This window comes from Lithobates pipiens, unplaced genomic scaffold, assembly GCF_037356315.1.
Source record: "Lithobates pipiens isolate NorthernLeopardFrog02 unplaced genomic scaffold, aLitPip1_a1.2 Scaffold_10, whole genome shotgun sequence".
NCBI lineage: Eukaryota > Metazoa > Chordata > Amphibia > Anura > Ranidae > Lithobates > Lithobates pipiens.
This window is the reverse complement of record NW_027507686.1, coordinates 80,351,604-80,367,381: the sequence shown is the minus strand read 5'-3', so window position 1 is coordinate 80,367,381 and position 15,778 is coordinate 80,351,604. Positions and strand designations below refer to the sequence as shown.

The 15,778-nt window shown below is 41.1% G+C and overlaps 1 protein-coding gene across 1 annotated transcript in view; it reads left to right on the top strand.

Moving 5' to 3' along the window:
- The window catches only part of DPP3 (dipeptidyl peptidase 3), a 107,921-nt gene that overhangs the window by 51,173 nt on the left and 40,970 nt on the right, over nt 1-15,778 (top strand). Inside the window, exons 3-10 of the mRNA XM_077456167.1 lie at nt 4,454-4,543; nt 4,642-4,779; nt 8,307-8,381; nt 8,500-8,593; nt 8,810-8,943; nt 9,544-9,674; nt 12,767-12,825; nt 14,388-14,582. Of these exons, the coding sequence (XP_077312293.1) occupies nt 4,454-4,543; nt 4,642-4,779; nt 8,307-8,381; nt 8,500-8,593; nt 8,810-8,943; nt 9,544-9,674; nt 12,767-12,825; nt 14,388-14,582 (916 nt within the window). The remainder of the gene's footprint in view (nt 1-4,453; nt 4,544-4,641; nt 4,780-8,306; nt 8,382-8,499; nt 8,594-8,809; nt 8,944-9,543; nt 9,675-12,766; nt 12,826-14,387; nt 14,583-15,778) is intronic.

Genomic DNA, 15,778 nt, shown 5'->3' with positions numbered 1-15,778 from the left:
TTCTGTGCCCTTTCTTCTCCAAATGTACCTTTGCTCATTCCGGCCAAAAAGTTCTATTTTAACCTCATCGGTCCACAGAACTTGTTTCCAAAATGCCTCAGGCTTGTCTATATGTTCATTTGCAAAGTTCAAATGCTGATTTTTGTGGTGAGGACGTAGAAGAGGTTTTCTTCTGATGACTCTTCCATGAAGACCATATTTGTACAAGTATCTCTTTATAGTGGAATAGTGTACCACAACTCCAGTGTCTGCCAGATCTTTCTGGAGGGATCGTGCAGTCAAATGTGGGTTTTGAATTGCTTTTCTCACAATTCTGCAAGCTGCTCTGTCTGATATTTTTCTTGGTCTTCCAGATCTTGCTTTAACTTCCACTGTTCCTGATGACTGCCATTTCTTAATTATATTCCGAACAGAGGATATTGACATCTGAAAAAGCTTTGCTATCTTCTTATAGCCTTCTCCAGCTTTGTGAGCGTCAACTATTTTCAGTTTCAGTTATCTAGACAACTGCTTAGAAGAACCCATGGTACTGATTGTTGGGGCAAAGTCAGATGAGTCTGGCCATTTAAAACCTTTGAGATTGACATCACCAGATGATGATTGAGAACAATCCATGACACTGGCAGGTCTCAGCTTTTCAAAAGGGGCAGTGCATGCTATAAATTCTGCAGGGTCCCCAAACTTTTGCAGATGCCATTTTTTTTGTTTTATGTAATTTTGAAAGTGTAAATGATGGAAATAATATTGAACTTTTTTGACATATTATAAGAATGTCTAATCTGTAATTTGATGCCATTTGGAGATTTTTCCATCTTTCCTTGGCTTCGTTATGCACATTAATGCACATTTTTAGCTGGGGTGCCCAAACTTTTGATCCCCACTGTAGGCCCAGTGTCGTGGATAAAGTACAAAAGTTTTCCTGTATATGACACTATCTGCAGAGCATAGCGCACACTATGTTTAGTGTGCAGAGAATTTGGGTGTTATTCACTTTATCGTGTATATTTGTCTTTTAACGGCTCTCTGTGAGTAGTTTTAAAATTGCCAATTGTTTCCTCCTATCTGGACTTATGCCACGTACACACGATCGGAATTCCGGCCAGAAAAAGACAGATGAGAGCTTTTCATTGGAAAATATGACAGTTTGTATGCTCCATCAGAATTTAGCTGTCCCAATTTCCGCCAGCCAAAAATTGATAGCATGTTCTCAATTTTCCCGACGGAAAAACTTTCTATCGGTAATTCCGATCGTGTGTATGCAATTCCGACACGCCAAAAATCACGCAATCTCAGATTCAACTACAAGACAGAAGCTATTGGCTGCTGGCTATTGAACTTCCTTTTTCTAGTCCCGTCATTCGTGTTGTACGTCACTGCATTATAAACAATCGGAATTTGTTGTGACTGTGTGTAGGCAAGACAGCTTGAGCCAAATTTCATCAGAGCTTTTTCCGACGAGAATTCCGATCGTGTGTACGTGGCAGTAGTCTTAGAAGAATGAGGTAAGGCAGCACAGGAGTGCAGTAAAGCTGTATACCCATGGTCATCTTCTACAGAGACACAGCCACATGAACTTGAAGTCAGTGCCTGGGTTATAGCAGCTCCTTCTCTGGACACACAAAACCCTTTCCTAAACCATGAATATGCCACTGAGGGTCCCCTCACTAGCAATAGCAGATCACAGGTGCAAGGGAGCTTGAAAAAAATGCCTGAATAGCATGAGTTCTGCAGACCGCCTACAGGAAACACAGACCATGGCACAGGGTGATGGCTGTTCCCTTGTCATGGAGCAATGTCTTATTATACTGCTCCCCTCATCTGACTTTGACTTCCTCTCAGGCATGCAGCATGTGGCCCCTCAGACAAAAGCAGAATTTTTTGAAAAAACATTTGGTTTTTCTGTTCAGTTTCCAGAGGCCAACAATACTACTCATTCCCATTTCCACTGCCCGTGTTCAGGATTCAGAAGCATAACCTTCTTTACTTGAATATATGGAGGAAAGTACTAAGGACAATAAGTTTGTAGTAGACGCAACAGAGAATGTTCCTTCCCATGAAGCTTATGAGGTACAAGCTATGGCTTTGCACCAAATACTCTCCACTGTAACAGCATCTGATTTTCCAGAATTAAAACAGACCACTATGGGTACTAAGAAACTGGCTATAACTAAAAAAACTTTTCCCATAGATGCGCTTCATGAAGACTGGCTTTGTCCTGGAAACATTTATACCCATCTTAAGCTTTTTATCTGACATATATACTAGGGAAAAGGATATTCTAGTAGTGGGATACATTTATTTTCCCAATAAACACCTTTGAGTCCTGTTGAGGGTGTTCTCTCATTTAAGGATTCTCTTGATAGGTGTTTTGAAGCCCCTTTTAAAGGCCTTATTTGCTCTTGCAGGTCTAGCCCTGCAGCTGGCAATCGCTGCCATATCTATTTGCAAGACTATCTTCTAACTGGTCAAAAAGCATGAACAGAGACCAGGACCCTTTCTTTGAAGACACTGCACTCTTAGACCCCATTCACACCTGAGCGTTTTGTAGCTTGAAGCCTGAAGCTACAAAACGCTAGAGGGGAAAAAAAATCTATTATTCTCAATGGAGATGGTTCACATATCCACTCCATGTCACCTGAAGCCGAATGCCTGAAGCTCAAACAAGTTCCAGACCCTTTTTTGTCACTCGAATTGAGCAGATTTGGGCGTTTTTCTTCTTTTAACATTGGTGACCTTTTGCCCTGCACAAAATCGCGGTAAAAAAATGCAGCAAATCGCGGTAAAAACGACACAAAATTGCGGTAAATTCACGCAATTTTCTGCTTGAAAACTCTACGCTCAGGTGTGAATGCAGCCTCAGAACAATTATATTTGATGCCTTTATCCCTGTAGTTTTGTTTTGATGCTCTTAACAATGTAATTTGACAAGTCTCAAGAACTGCTCTTATTTCTGTGCACATGTGCAGGATTTTGTGGCTAAAAGTCTGCTGCACATGCTTGTAAGAAACCTCTTCTGTGTATGGCTTTTGATGGTGAATGTCTGGGGAATACATTCAGAAATTCATCAAGTAAGTAACTAGTACTTCTACTACACAAGAAAAAGCCTAAGCCTCCTACTCCTTTAGCTTCTACCTCTACTCATAGAAAGGGCTTTCTGTTGCCACCAAGCATTAACCTCTAGACCAAGGTTTAACACTTCCTTTTTTGCAACCCTTGAACTACCAAAAATCCTCCCTACAATGAAGGGTGCCCACCTTCGAACTGGGGGGACATCTGTTGGCCTTTGAGCCAGTCTGTATCGCGTACATCCCGGACCCCTGTGTGCAATCTGTAATTTCAGAAGGGTGCAAAATAGACTTTCTGACCCTACCCTCCCTTGCTTTTTTTACTTTCCAACCTGCCAGCTTCAGATCAAAGAGGCAGATATAAAGACCGCTTTGCATCAATTTCAAGCACAAGAAATGGCTGTACTATTTCCTTCAGAAAAACAGCTTTCAAAGTTTCTGCCCAGACCCTTTCAAAGTCCCAAAATCAAATGCGCAAACGCGCTTGTCCCACTTCTGTCTCTTTTACGAACCCAGGGCATTCATGTCACAGGTTACCTGTATCTGCCAATGTTTAAAGGACATTCCATGTAAATTTAAACATTTTTAGCTTCATAGTCAACTTTCCAAAATCAGCCCTCCATCGCTCACACTGTCTGGAGTACCTAAGTCTTATCTTGGAAAAGATTGCTTCTTAAGGTGCAGCTCTAACACAATTGTTTTCCTCCCTATCCTATCCGAACCCATTCCACCATGGCTGCTGGCATCTTTAGGTTTTTCAGCATCCAGCTTCTTTATTACACATTTGCAAGGGCATCACATGGCCCACTGTTCTGACATTTTTCAAGCTCTAACAGGTGTATATTCAGACCTCAGTTCAACCAAACAAAAAAGAACTACAGGCAATCCCAGAGTTAAACATCCGACTTACACTTGACTCATACTTAAGACTGGAGGCAGCGTCATATCACACTGGTCCTGGAAACTGCCAGAGGGCCATCTTGCTGCTCACTGCATGCTGGCAGCTACTGTCCGGCAGACCTGTCAGCAATCCCACATCACTGCATGGCCAGTTAACCCTTCCAGATACTGTCCAAAAGGTAAAAAAATATTTTTTGCCTGGAGTTGCACTTAATAAAATGTATCTGTTTCAACTTGCATGCAAATTAAACTTATGAACAAACCTACAGAACCTATCATGTTCGTAGCCTGGGGACTCCCTGTAATAGAAAACCTCCGTATACACAATACTATTTTTTCAGTTGATCCAGGGGAGGGTAAAATAAAAATAAAAAAAGCAAGATCCATTTTGCTCCAGTGGGAGGATTTTTTTTACATAATAAATATATATATATATATATCGAGTGTATGTCTTGTATTCACTTATATTTTTACCATTAATTCCACAGGCTCTGTTGGTATATGCTGCTGGATTCTTTGCAAACATGGGAAACTACAAGTCCTTTGGGGATACTAAGTTTGTCCCCAACGTCTCCAAAGTAAGTTCTTGTTTCATTAATGACAATCACAAGTTTTCCACAGACCATGAAAAAAAAATTTTTTTTTAAATGTATGATTGACTGTTCTTTGCCCTCAGGATAAATTTGAGAAGTTACTACGGGCAAGTGATGCTTTTGCTAAGGATCCAGAGGGAATGGAAGGCATTTGGAAAATTGTTGAAGAACATATGTACTCACTAGAACCACGTGAGAGGCAGCTAGGACTGGGTGACCAGGTCAGTACCAGAATAAAGTTTAGCAATATAGTGTGTGCCTTTTTCTTCTCTGTCTTGTTAAAAAGACATTTCTTGGAATGGAAGATATTTTGGGTGTGTAGACTCGTGGAAACATACTTGTGTTTCAATGTTTGGGGAGGTCATTGCATCCATTTTGTGCATGACCTAAATAGCCATGCTCTGTACCTATGTAAAATATAGGTAAATTTCTAGGCTTGGCTGGCAGCCAAGCCTGGGTGTGTTGTGATCTGGGTTGGGAGTGACTCAGAATATAGCTGGGTGACTCACAGGCATCATCATCAAGACCTACCACTTCTTTCCAGAATGTTCTGTTTCCTAGAAAGAGAGGTGGGAAGGTGGAGCTGCTTGGGGTGTCCTGAGGAGCCCTGACCAATCCCTAATCTGGATTGGCAGGGGGCAGGCCTCCTTAAATACCCAGGGTCAGCCCAGCTAGGGAGGAGTTGTTCAGGAGGAAGCTGGAGTGCTAGGCTGTCGTGGCCTTGGGGGGAAGCTCCCCAGTCTGTGGGATGGTGACTTTGAGCCTGGGGCACGGGTGCAGACAGGACCCTTCTCATGACACACGGAGGTGCATGCATGTCTGCAGGAGGCAGACGTACTTGGTGACAGAGCAGCAAGACGCTGGTCGGGAATGAGCTAGGAATGAGCTAGGAGAAAGCTTAACTCTAGGAAACTCTTTTTGGTAGGAGGAGCAGACCTAAAGCCTAGGCTAAAGGCCTGAATCAGCCATATGGGAAGAATGTAAGCCAGGAGGTTAAAGTATTGAGTGTGCAAGATACATTAATGGTGGGACCCCCCTGCATGGGTACTGATGTCTTTGTGAACTTCCCTGTGCTTTTAAATAAAAGTGGGCTACCAAATACAGTTTTCTACTGGCGTACTCACTGGAAAACGCACCTACCGTTGGAGTCTGATAACCCCAATCTTACAATATATATATATATATATATATATATATATATATATATATATATATATATCTCCTGTAATCAGTTTGGGCATCTCATGAGTATCCAATCCCAATCCAAGTTTATTCCTCTCAGTAAAAATACAAAACAGGGTTCAAGGACTGGTTTTCTGCCTGTGGGTGAATGAGAACAGTGTGCCTGCCTGGGCAGGGTGATAGATGGACCACAACACTCAGCAGCCCCTACTGGGGGACCTCTTCAGCTATGTAAAATATAAAAAAAAATCAGTACCTATACTTTTTAAAATCTAGTAATACACTGCTCATTTGCCCTTTGTTTTAAGGCACTGCTGAATTTGTTGTGGCCGATCTTCTGTCTGCCTTAAAACAGAATTAAACCCTTCAATGCTTGGCTGTAGCCAAGGAAGCTGATTCTGTTTGATCTGCAACTGCTATGGCACTGCACATGTGATCAGTTATTACACCAGCCATTTGATGGTTTGACTGTTTAGTTGCGGAAACAAGCAAATATGACAGTCTGTAATCCTGGCATTCCATTCCTGTAGCTGTTTTTTGAAACCATTAAATCAGTGGTTTTAGTTCCACTATGATTTATTTCTGCTCAGGGGCTGTTGGCTTCAGCAAAATGGCAGCCTCCAGTAGGAAGAAACAGGAGCAATGCTGGAGGCAATTTGTAGCATAGATGAATTTTTGGTGGCATAATTATTATTGTAAAATATATGTTCCTTGCTAAAGAACATTATTTTATATCAGGGTGTTATGGGTAAAGTTCCACTTTGAAAGCTTACATATAAATATTGAGATAATATTGGAGTGGAGTATTTATGCAGTGTATATCCCTAGCTAGTTTCTGCCTAGTTCTCACTGGCAATGAAAGCAGGCATTTTCAGACATCATAGCCACAATAGTTTTTATATCAACAAGCAGGGATGTACAAGAAGTCCAGCCCTGCCAAGAATGGCTCATAACATTCTGGACTAGGCAGAAATCACTCTGGCCTCTTTAAACAAATCACCAGAAAGGAACACAGTCTTCTTCGGATGTTGCAGGATAAATGGTCTGGTTCCTCAATCTAAAGGTTGTGTCCTTTTCTGGTAGATCTAGGGGGGCAGCCAGAAGTAGATCTATTTGCCTCCAAAAAAAAATCAGGGAAACAGAGAGAGAGAAATGGCTTTCCCCCATACAGACTAATGCCAAAACGAATACAGAAGTTTCTGCAGGAAAGAACAAATATCATCCTGATAACACCATTTTGGCCAAAGAGATGTGTTTTATCCTTCTTCAGGGCAAAGCCACAGTTTATCTGGTATTCCTTCCTTTGAGGGAGGACCTGTTGTCTTAAGCACCAATTCTGCATCCCTGAGTAAGAGCCTTAAAGCTGGTGGTGTGGTTTCTGAGGAACAAATTTTAAAGTCTCTGGCTCCATGCACACATGATCAAGTGGAGTGGAATAGCTGCTTTTCGGTCCGTGATTTTAAATTAATGCAAAACGCGGGATGTGTTTGCGATGCCATTACATCTAATGGCACTCCAATCGTGCCACGATTTTTCTGCAATTGCAATCGCTACATGCTACATTTGTCGCTCAGAAAGGAAGTGAGCTTCTTTTGGGCAACAGTGTCATGCATTGCGATTTGCCATGTGACAGTCGCAGCAAAATCCCAACTCGTCTCATGTTTTGCAGCGATTTGGTAGCTGGTATGGAGCAAGGTCTAACCCTCAGCACTTTGGAAGTATAGGCAGCAACTCTGTGTTTTTTCTACAATGCTCCCTGTTGGAGGATCCAACAATATCCAGATTTTTCAGAGCTGTCTCTAGAATGAGACCAGTAGTTCTTAGGACTTGTTTTGCCTGGGATCTATCCTTAGTCCTTGAGGCTATTATCCTCACCCTTTTAGGCCTTTGTAAGACGCCTTCTTCTTTTCAAAGATCTCAGGATATTATATGTTCGGAGATGTCTTCTAGCTTATCTGGACACTACTGGTCATTTCAGGAGATCGGAAGTCCTTTTTGTTTGCTCTGTGGGTGCCAATGAGGGGACCCAAGCCTCTAAATCCTCTATAGCGAGATTGATCAGACAGGACATATGCAAACCATACCAAAATATGCAGCCAGTCATTTCTCTTTATTAAGGCTCATTCAACTAGAGCCTTGTCTACCTCCTGGGTAGAGAACGCTGGTGCCACACCAGAATAGGTTTTTAAAGTGGAAATTTGGTCCAGGTTCTTCACCTTTTGTGAAACTACCATGTTGGACCTATCCTCTAGTGGGGTAACGCATTTCCTGTCCCGGGGGAAGAGCTTTGTCTCCAGAACTGTCCTGGACTACTGTAAATAGAGTTACCGGTAAGTTCCTTGTCCCATGAGGTAAATTTAACACATGGTTTTCTGTGCACCAAAAAGTATCTTTAGTAGAAGATTGAGCCACAGTCCCAGAATGAACCAAACAAGTTTTCAGTTCCTAATTCTTCTTACATTTGAGGCTTTTCTCCCCTTTCGAACCGTGTTGCATTGCATGGAGTAGCCTTTTAATGACTGTGTAACCAGGATGCATGGTAATATTTGTTTTTCATTTGTCATAGGGAATTACCACTTACTTCTCTGGAAATTGCACTATAGAAGATGCAAAACTGATTCAGAGGTTCCTCGACTCAAAGGTATACAGTTACAATTGTGCTTTTGTTTTATTAGTTGTTGACAATCCAGCTCACATTACCATTTGTCTGTGGGAAGGTTTTGAAAATTCCTTCTGTTCATATTTCTTTTGCTCTCCAGAATCTTAGTGCCTACAACACTAGACTATTTAAAACTCAGGATGAAGGAGGCAGGACTAAGTATGAAGTTCGACTGGCATCTGTTACTAAAGAAGGTAGGGGTTTCATGAATACAGTTATATTGTTTAGTCTAACTGCTGAATAGAAGTCCTCTTATTTACAAGATTTCCCAACATGGTGCAGCATTGCTTTAAATAATACATAATTGATCAATACTTTTCCAGGCATAGTGTGGATCACTAACGTGTTTTATTTGTACTGTACTAGATTTTCTTTGTATAAACTCACATTATCCTTTTGTCACAAACCAGGAACTGCAGATAAGTCTTCTGATCTTTCAAGCCTTTTGGGATCATTTGAGTTTGAGGGCCATGAGATCGTTGTCACAAGGGGCGATTACTCTGCCTTACTACTTCGAGTGAGGGAAAACTTGGAAAAGGCAAAGGTAATCACCATTTCTGTGTGGAACTTTAAAGGATATTATTTAACATGTAAACTGAGACTAAATAAAAATTGCTTTGTAATTGTCAACATATTGTAGAAGTACAACTATATTGCTTCCAAATTTATTTGTGACCCTTTTCCAAACAAATGGTTATATGATTATAAGAAAAATGTCTGTGGCTACTGTGAAATCCAGTCCCAAAACTCTTTTATAATCTCAATAAAATGCAACAGACTCTTTAGTTGGCTAGCCTAGCATAATGGTTCCTTCCTTTATGGTGCCCCCCCTTTGAAATAAGTATATTAATTTTGCACACCATACTGAAAATAACCAAATAGTTAAGGGGATGCTGCAATGACTCCTGATTGGTCATGGTGTATAACATGGATAAGATGTCGTTTGCACACCGACAAGCTTGTTTCTTCTTTATTACATGATCACGTAGAAAGACATTTTGGGACCTCACAGAGACCTTTAATCAGGAAATAAAGATTGTCAAGCATGGTTGGAACCTTTTCAATCATCTGCACACTTTGGTGTGTCATTTGGATTCTGTAATCCTCATTATTTAATGTTTTCTTTTTAATCCAAAATACTTAGGCTTATGCTTCCAATGATAACCAGAGAAAGATGCTGGATGAATATGGCCGCAGTTTTCAGGAAGGATCCATCCAAGCTCATAAGGAAGGGTCCAAGCACTGGGTGCAGGACAAAGGACCAATAGTGGAGAGGTGGGTACCTGAAGGCCAAGTAGACTGAGGGCTGAAAGGTAACAGATAGTCATTAAAGGCCATCTTTTGGTTAATTGTGCAATTTTTAAAGTATATGTATAACTAAGTTTTCATTCTATTTTGGATAGAGTCGGGAAGGGTTAAATTCCTATCAAGGTATTTGTCTTGAAGACACAACAGGGGGTTAGAGGAAGTGTCCACATGGTGAGGGGAATTCGCATTTTCAACAGTTTTAATCAGAAAATGTGTTCCCATTGAATGACTTCCCTTAACTTCTTGCTCTCATGACAACTCTAAAATGTAGTGTTTCCGCTTATTTTCTGTTTCATTGACAATCCTTACCAGGACAAATAAAGGAGTGAATCTCATCAACAGGGACACCGGCCTAAATAAAAACTTTGCATAGCTTCTAACCCTTTCCCACTCTATTAAAAATTTAAAGAAAACTACACTTTTTTGATTTTAAGTACTCACACTTTAATTTTGTTTTAGTGTTTGGAAGTTTGTAAACAGATTATATACATCATTTTTGTTTTTATATAAAAACTGTATTTCACAAATAAACTACCTTTAAGGCTGGGTTCACTCTGGAGATCACAGCAGTTTACAACAGGAGTCTGGTGCTTCTCCATTCACCATTTCAGGTCCAATTTCAGCCCGAATTTTGGGTTGAATTCGGACCTGAAACGGTCCAAAAGACACACAGGGCACCTGTGCATTTCACATTGGAGCCACTCCGGGGATGTGTGAACTAGCTCCATAAAGAGCCGGTCACAATCTCCTGCTATGCAAATTGGATGTGGAAAACCCACATCCAATTCACAATAAGTTGGACCCAGCCTTACACTTTAAAAGCGGCTGCTGGGCTTTCTAACAAGAAAGCCTAGACTTGGTTGGTCACTCTTTTGATGTTAAAAGCCATATTGCTAGACAGAGCGTTTCCTGCCTGACTTATTAACCTTGTGTGCGTTGTGAATTGAGCTGAAACTGAAGGTCAGGTTCACGGTGCAGTAGCATAATAACTCAGCAGAGCTCTATTTTTTTATGCCTTGAATTCACAACCTGCAGGCTGCAAGCTGTAAATATGAATGTGCAGTTTTTCATATTTCCCTGATTAAAACAAATACAAAAGTTTTTTAAATAGTTTTTCTTAAAAAAAAAAAAAAGTTTTCAAGGGGTTTACGCGTAAAGTACAACAATGACAAACCATCAAGGTCAATGTCTATACGCTATTTGAGTGTTCTAAGAAATTATACATCTAGGTTAAAATGTGGAGTAGTTCTGTCTCATTGGCAATACCATGATCTAAATACATTTAGTCTCAATCATACAGGATGTGGAAATATAGGTCACTCAGTGATGTGACCATATAGATCGCTAACTTTTTAGAGCAGGGGTCTCCAAACTTTTGAAACAAAGGGCCAGTTTACTGCCCTTCAAATTTTAGGGAGGCCAGATTGTGTTCAGTGGGAGTAGAAAATGCTAAAGACTTGGTGGTCAGTGGGAGTCAAATAAAATTCCATTATTGGTGTCAGTGGGAGGAATGCCTCATTGTTGGTGTCAGTGGGAGGAATAGGGCCTCATTGTTGGTGTCAGTGGGAGGAATAGTGCCTCATTGTTGGTGTTAGTGGGAGGAATAGTACCCCATTGTTGGTGTCAGTGGGAGGAATAGTACCCCATTGTTGGTGTAAGTGGGAGGAATAGTGCCTCATCTTTTATGTCAGTTGGAGGAATAGTGCCGCAAGCACCAGATAAAGACAAGCAATGGGCCACAGTTTGGAGACCCCGATTTAGAGGTTGGAAAGTGAGGATGTGATGGTTATATTCTTGACATGGAAGAAAGTACAACAATAAAGAGGGAAAGATAAAAAGAGAGACAAGGAGGGTTAGAATGTGGGAAGCATGACAAGTGAAGAAGCTGGTCAATATTGGGTGGTAAAAAGTGATTCACTTGTAGAACCCAAATGGTATCAAACTTCACAATAGTATTCAGATCATAGTCCATGTGATACAAGGTTTAATCTGAACAATTTAAAAAGGGGGGGTATTTACAAAAGTAAACGGTCGTTATAAAATAAAACACACACAGAGAATGTTACATGAACCTCTAAATGAGGTTCATGTAACAATTTGTGTGGAGTCAGCAGAAAGAACACAACCAGGTACCTATGTTTGCAAAAATATGTGTTTAGTTCATAAAAAAAACACTGATTAATGCAGTTATGTGTTCATTAACAACAAAAAAAAATCTATTTTAAATGCAGCTTATTTATTGCAAAACTCCATAAAACTTCCCTCTCCTTCAATGGTCTGACATCCTTCGCTGGCGCTAGCATCTTCTATCTGTCTTCTTTTACATGCCATCTTCATTGGCTGGCAACTGGCAAGGGCTGATATCACTCTTGCACATGCCTGTAAGTGCAGTCATCCTGGCACTTGGGCGCTGTGCCAGAATGTGCAAGCACAGCTCAGTGTACATTCCAGAGAAGATTGCAAGCCAACAGCTAGGTTTCTGTTATTGCAGAAGAGACATTGCCTGTGTCTTCTGCAATAAAAAGCCTGTCTGCTTGCAGTTTTTCAAAGCTGGACTTTAGTTTTGCTTTAAGTACCTGAATATGACTTGATATCGGCCTCTTATAATCCCTTGTACTATAGCCCTCTGACTTGGGGGAGGAATCGCAGAATTGGGAGTCAATCATTTGCTCTGCATGTATATGTGGGCAAAAGAATTTGCTGACAGGAGAAGAGGGCAGTGATCGCACGTATTGGTGTGAGCAGCTCTTGACGTATGCCATTTTGACATTTGTTTATTTCAGTTAGGTGTATTGGAGATCATATTGAGAGTTTTTTTAATGTAAGCAAAGGGGGGAACTGCTGCTCCTTCGCTATTAGGCTAGGAAAATTGAGGCCTGGATGGGCAAAATACAAATTCTTTGGCAAAAACTATTCTCAAATGTGTATTTTGACTGTGTGTTTAGTTTTTTGCTTTGCCTAGACTTTAGCTGTAAACTTGCTTTTATACAGAAAAATAAGTGTGAGCTTCTAACCCACAGTAGGTATTTCTTGGAAAATTAGTACATTTTTCTTTTCAGTTACATCGGGTTCATTGAGAGCTATAGAGATCCATTCGGTTCCCGTGGAGAATTTGAAGGTGAGTTTGCAAAGGGGCCCCCGGATAACATACCGTTTAGTAGAACATTGGTGATTTTTTTATTTGAAAATTTGGACAGATTGATCGGACTTTACTAGTACCAGAGAAGGATAATCTCTGCGTAATGATACTAAATCTCTTTATTACAAAAAATTAAAAAATGTTTATACATTCTATAGAAAAACAAAATAAAAATTGGAGCTCTGATCAATATGACCACTTAGTTGAAAATGGGTCTCTGTTGCTATTAGGTCAAGAGACCACACAGACAGCACTGCCTCCCTTCATATCAACCCCCCCCCCCCCAAATATGTCCATTGCCCCCCTTCACTCTCCTACCTTGTGGTGATCAGGAGGCAGAAAAATTCTGGATTGACGGTGGGAGGCACAGCAGCACTGGACAGAGGGCAAGAGAAGGAGCAGCCAGGGTGAACTTTTCATATTAACAAGCTGGTGATCGGTTGCTAGGACTGCCCTACAACCTAGCAACCAATCACCTGCTGGGTAACTTGGGCAGCTCCCACCCTATGTTCAGTGCTACTGGGCCTTCTACTTTCAATCCTGAATTGTCCTGCCACCTGCTCTCCACTCTGCGGTGATAATGACTGTGGAGACGGCTGGGGGAAATGACTCCTAAATGGGGCAACAGCAGGTCCAGATGGGAAAGTGTCCGCATCTGGACCATGGTCGGCCATTTAATGTGGTTTTAAAAGCAGAAGGTTTATCTTTATGCATTAAGATAAAAAGCCTTCTGTGTGCGTCAGCCCCGCTGATATGTACCTGAGGTCCCTCTACATCCAGCGGTTTTGCAGGAATGTCTCGGCTGCTCTGGACTCCCCTCCTCATTGGCTGAGACAGCAGCGTGGCGCCATTGGTCAGTCAGCCAATGAGGAGAGAAAGGCATGGGGCCAGGTTGCGGCTCTGTGTCTGAATGGACACAGGGAGCTGTGACTTGGCTCGGGTGCCCCCATAGGAAGCAGCTTGCTATGGGGGCACCCGAGCCAAGTCACAGCTCCCTGTGTCCATTCAGACACTCATCAGGAGGAAGGGGCCAGGAGCACCGAAGAGGGACTCGAGAAGCGCCGCTCAGTGCAAATCCACTGCACAGAGTAGGTAAGTATATAATGTTTGGTATTTTTAATAAAAAAAAAAATGAGACTATACAATGATGGCTGTTATATAGCATTGCTGGAACAGTAATTATTCCACCTATGTATTTGTGAACATGCCCTTTTTGGGGGAAATGAGGGCAGGTGTGAGGAACATGAGGAGAAACATGGGGAGAATACCTGACACAAGGAATGAAAATATGTTAACTTTTATGAATGTAGAATGAGAGGTGAGTTTTTGCAAATGCAATCTCCTAAACTTATGAAAAGGGCCTAGAGGTACCTAGACTGTCTGCTTGTCACTATAGATTTGTTTAACATCAGTACTTGGATGGGATATTGATTCAATGTTTTGGTAAATACAGGGCTTAAAACTTGGAAGGGTATAATTTTATTGTGCAACGTTCATTTGTTTCTTCCTTGTTGGTAACAAACACTTTGCTGTATTCACAGGCTTTGTAGCAGTAGTTAACAAATTGGTAAGTGCTCGCTTTGCTCAGCTTGTGTCAGCAGCAGAGAGCCTTGTGGCAAGTCTTCCATGGCCATCTTCATATGAGAAGGATGCTTTCCTCCGTCCAGACTTCACCTCCTTGGATGTTGTAACATTCAGTGGAAGTGGCATCCCAGCTGGAATCAACATACCGAATTGTGAGTTTCTAAACTTCTGCCAACAGTATCTGCTTTGTTTAGACCACAGAGCAGTATATGGTGAATACGAGATGGACGGAAATTGATAGCAAGTTGGTTTTCAGTGCTGAAAACCTGCTTTTGTAGCATGTTTTAACCCCTACCCTTTACTCTTCAATTGACCCTAAAGGATAAGTTCACCTTTCTGAACATGTTACATCCCTATTTGGGGTGTAACATGTTCAGCACCCCCCCTCTCTGTGACAGTGGGTGAGGGATCGTCTCCCTGCACCCGATGTCACTATTTAAAGTGGTATTAAACCCAAATCCATGAATGTAATATATTACAGCTTAACAATAATTAGATGTGGTGGCTGCATTTGTTTTCTTATTTTAGTCTTTTTTTTTTTTTTCCTCCTGCTGATCTGGCCAGTAACACACCCCCTGTATTAGAGAGCCTCCACTCTGGATGAAAGAGCACAGGGGGCACCTTTGAATAGAAGTATTGTCAGTCTGGGGGGAGAGGAGTGTTAGATACACTGGCGGATTTAGTTCCACTAATAAATTAAAGCCAAACTCCAGACAGCACTTTAACGTCTTGTAAAATTTTACATTTACATTAAGTTGATCATTGTACACACCCCTGTTGGTGGTAAATGGTTTGTCTCATCTTTATAACTGATACATTCTGCTGGAGAGCTTGTTCTTTTGAAAAACAACAAGCAGACTGGATCACCAGGTGAAAATAGAAGGAAGGAAGTCTAAAAATGAAAATGAATGCATCAAACTTAAGAAATGGTAAAGTGCAATTTAAATGTTTACTTTTGGGTTTAATACCATTTTAAAAACAGCATGGCTGCAGCCCCGAAATCAGCAGTTTGGAGATTTTTAGTTAATAGGTCTCTTACCTTTTATAAAGCAACTTATTCCAATAGAGGTGTACCCCATAAGTTTGATAAAGTGTGCATGAAGGGGTCCTCTCACTGTCTCTGACTTTGTTCTTCCTTTACTATGCAAAGTTTTTTGTCCATTCATTTGAATTAAAAATGTGTTTTCCTTTTACCGCCTAGATTATCCAACTATTAGTTTTGCTTTTCTCCATTCATCATAAGAGCTAGTGTATGGAGTGTATCATTATGTTGCCTCTGTCTGTTGTATTTGGAGAGGGTTTGTATCCTGGATTCTCCTTGCATGTGGAGAATGCTGTCTTGGTCACG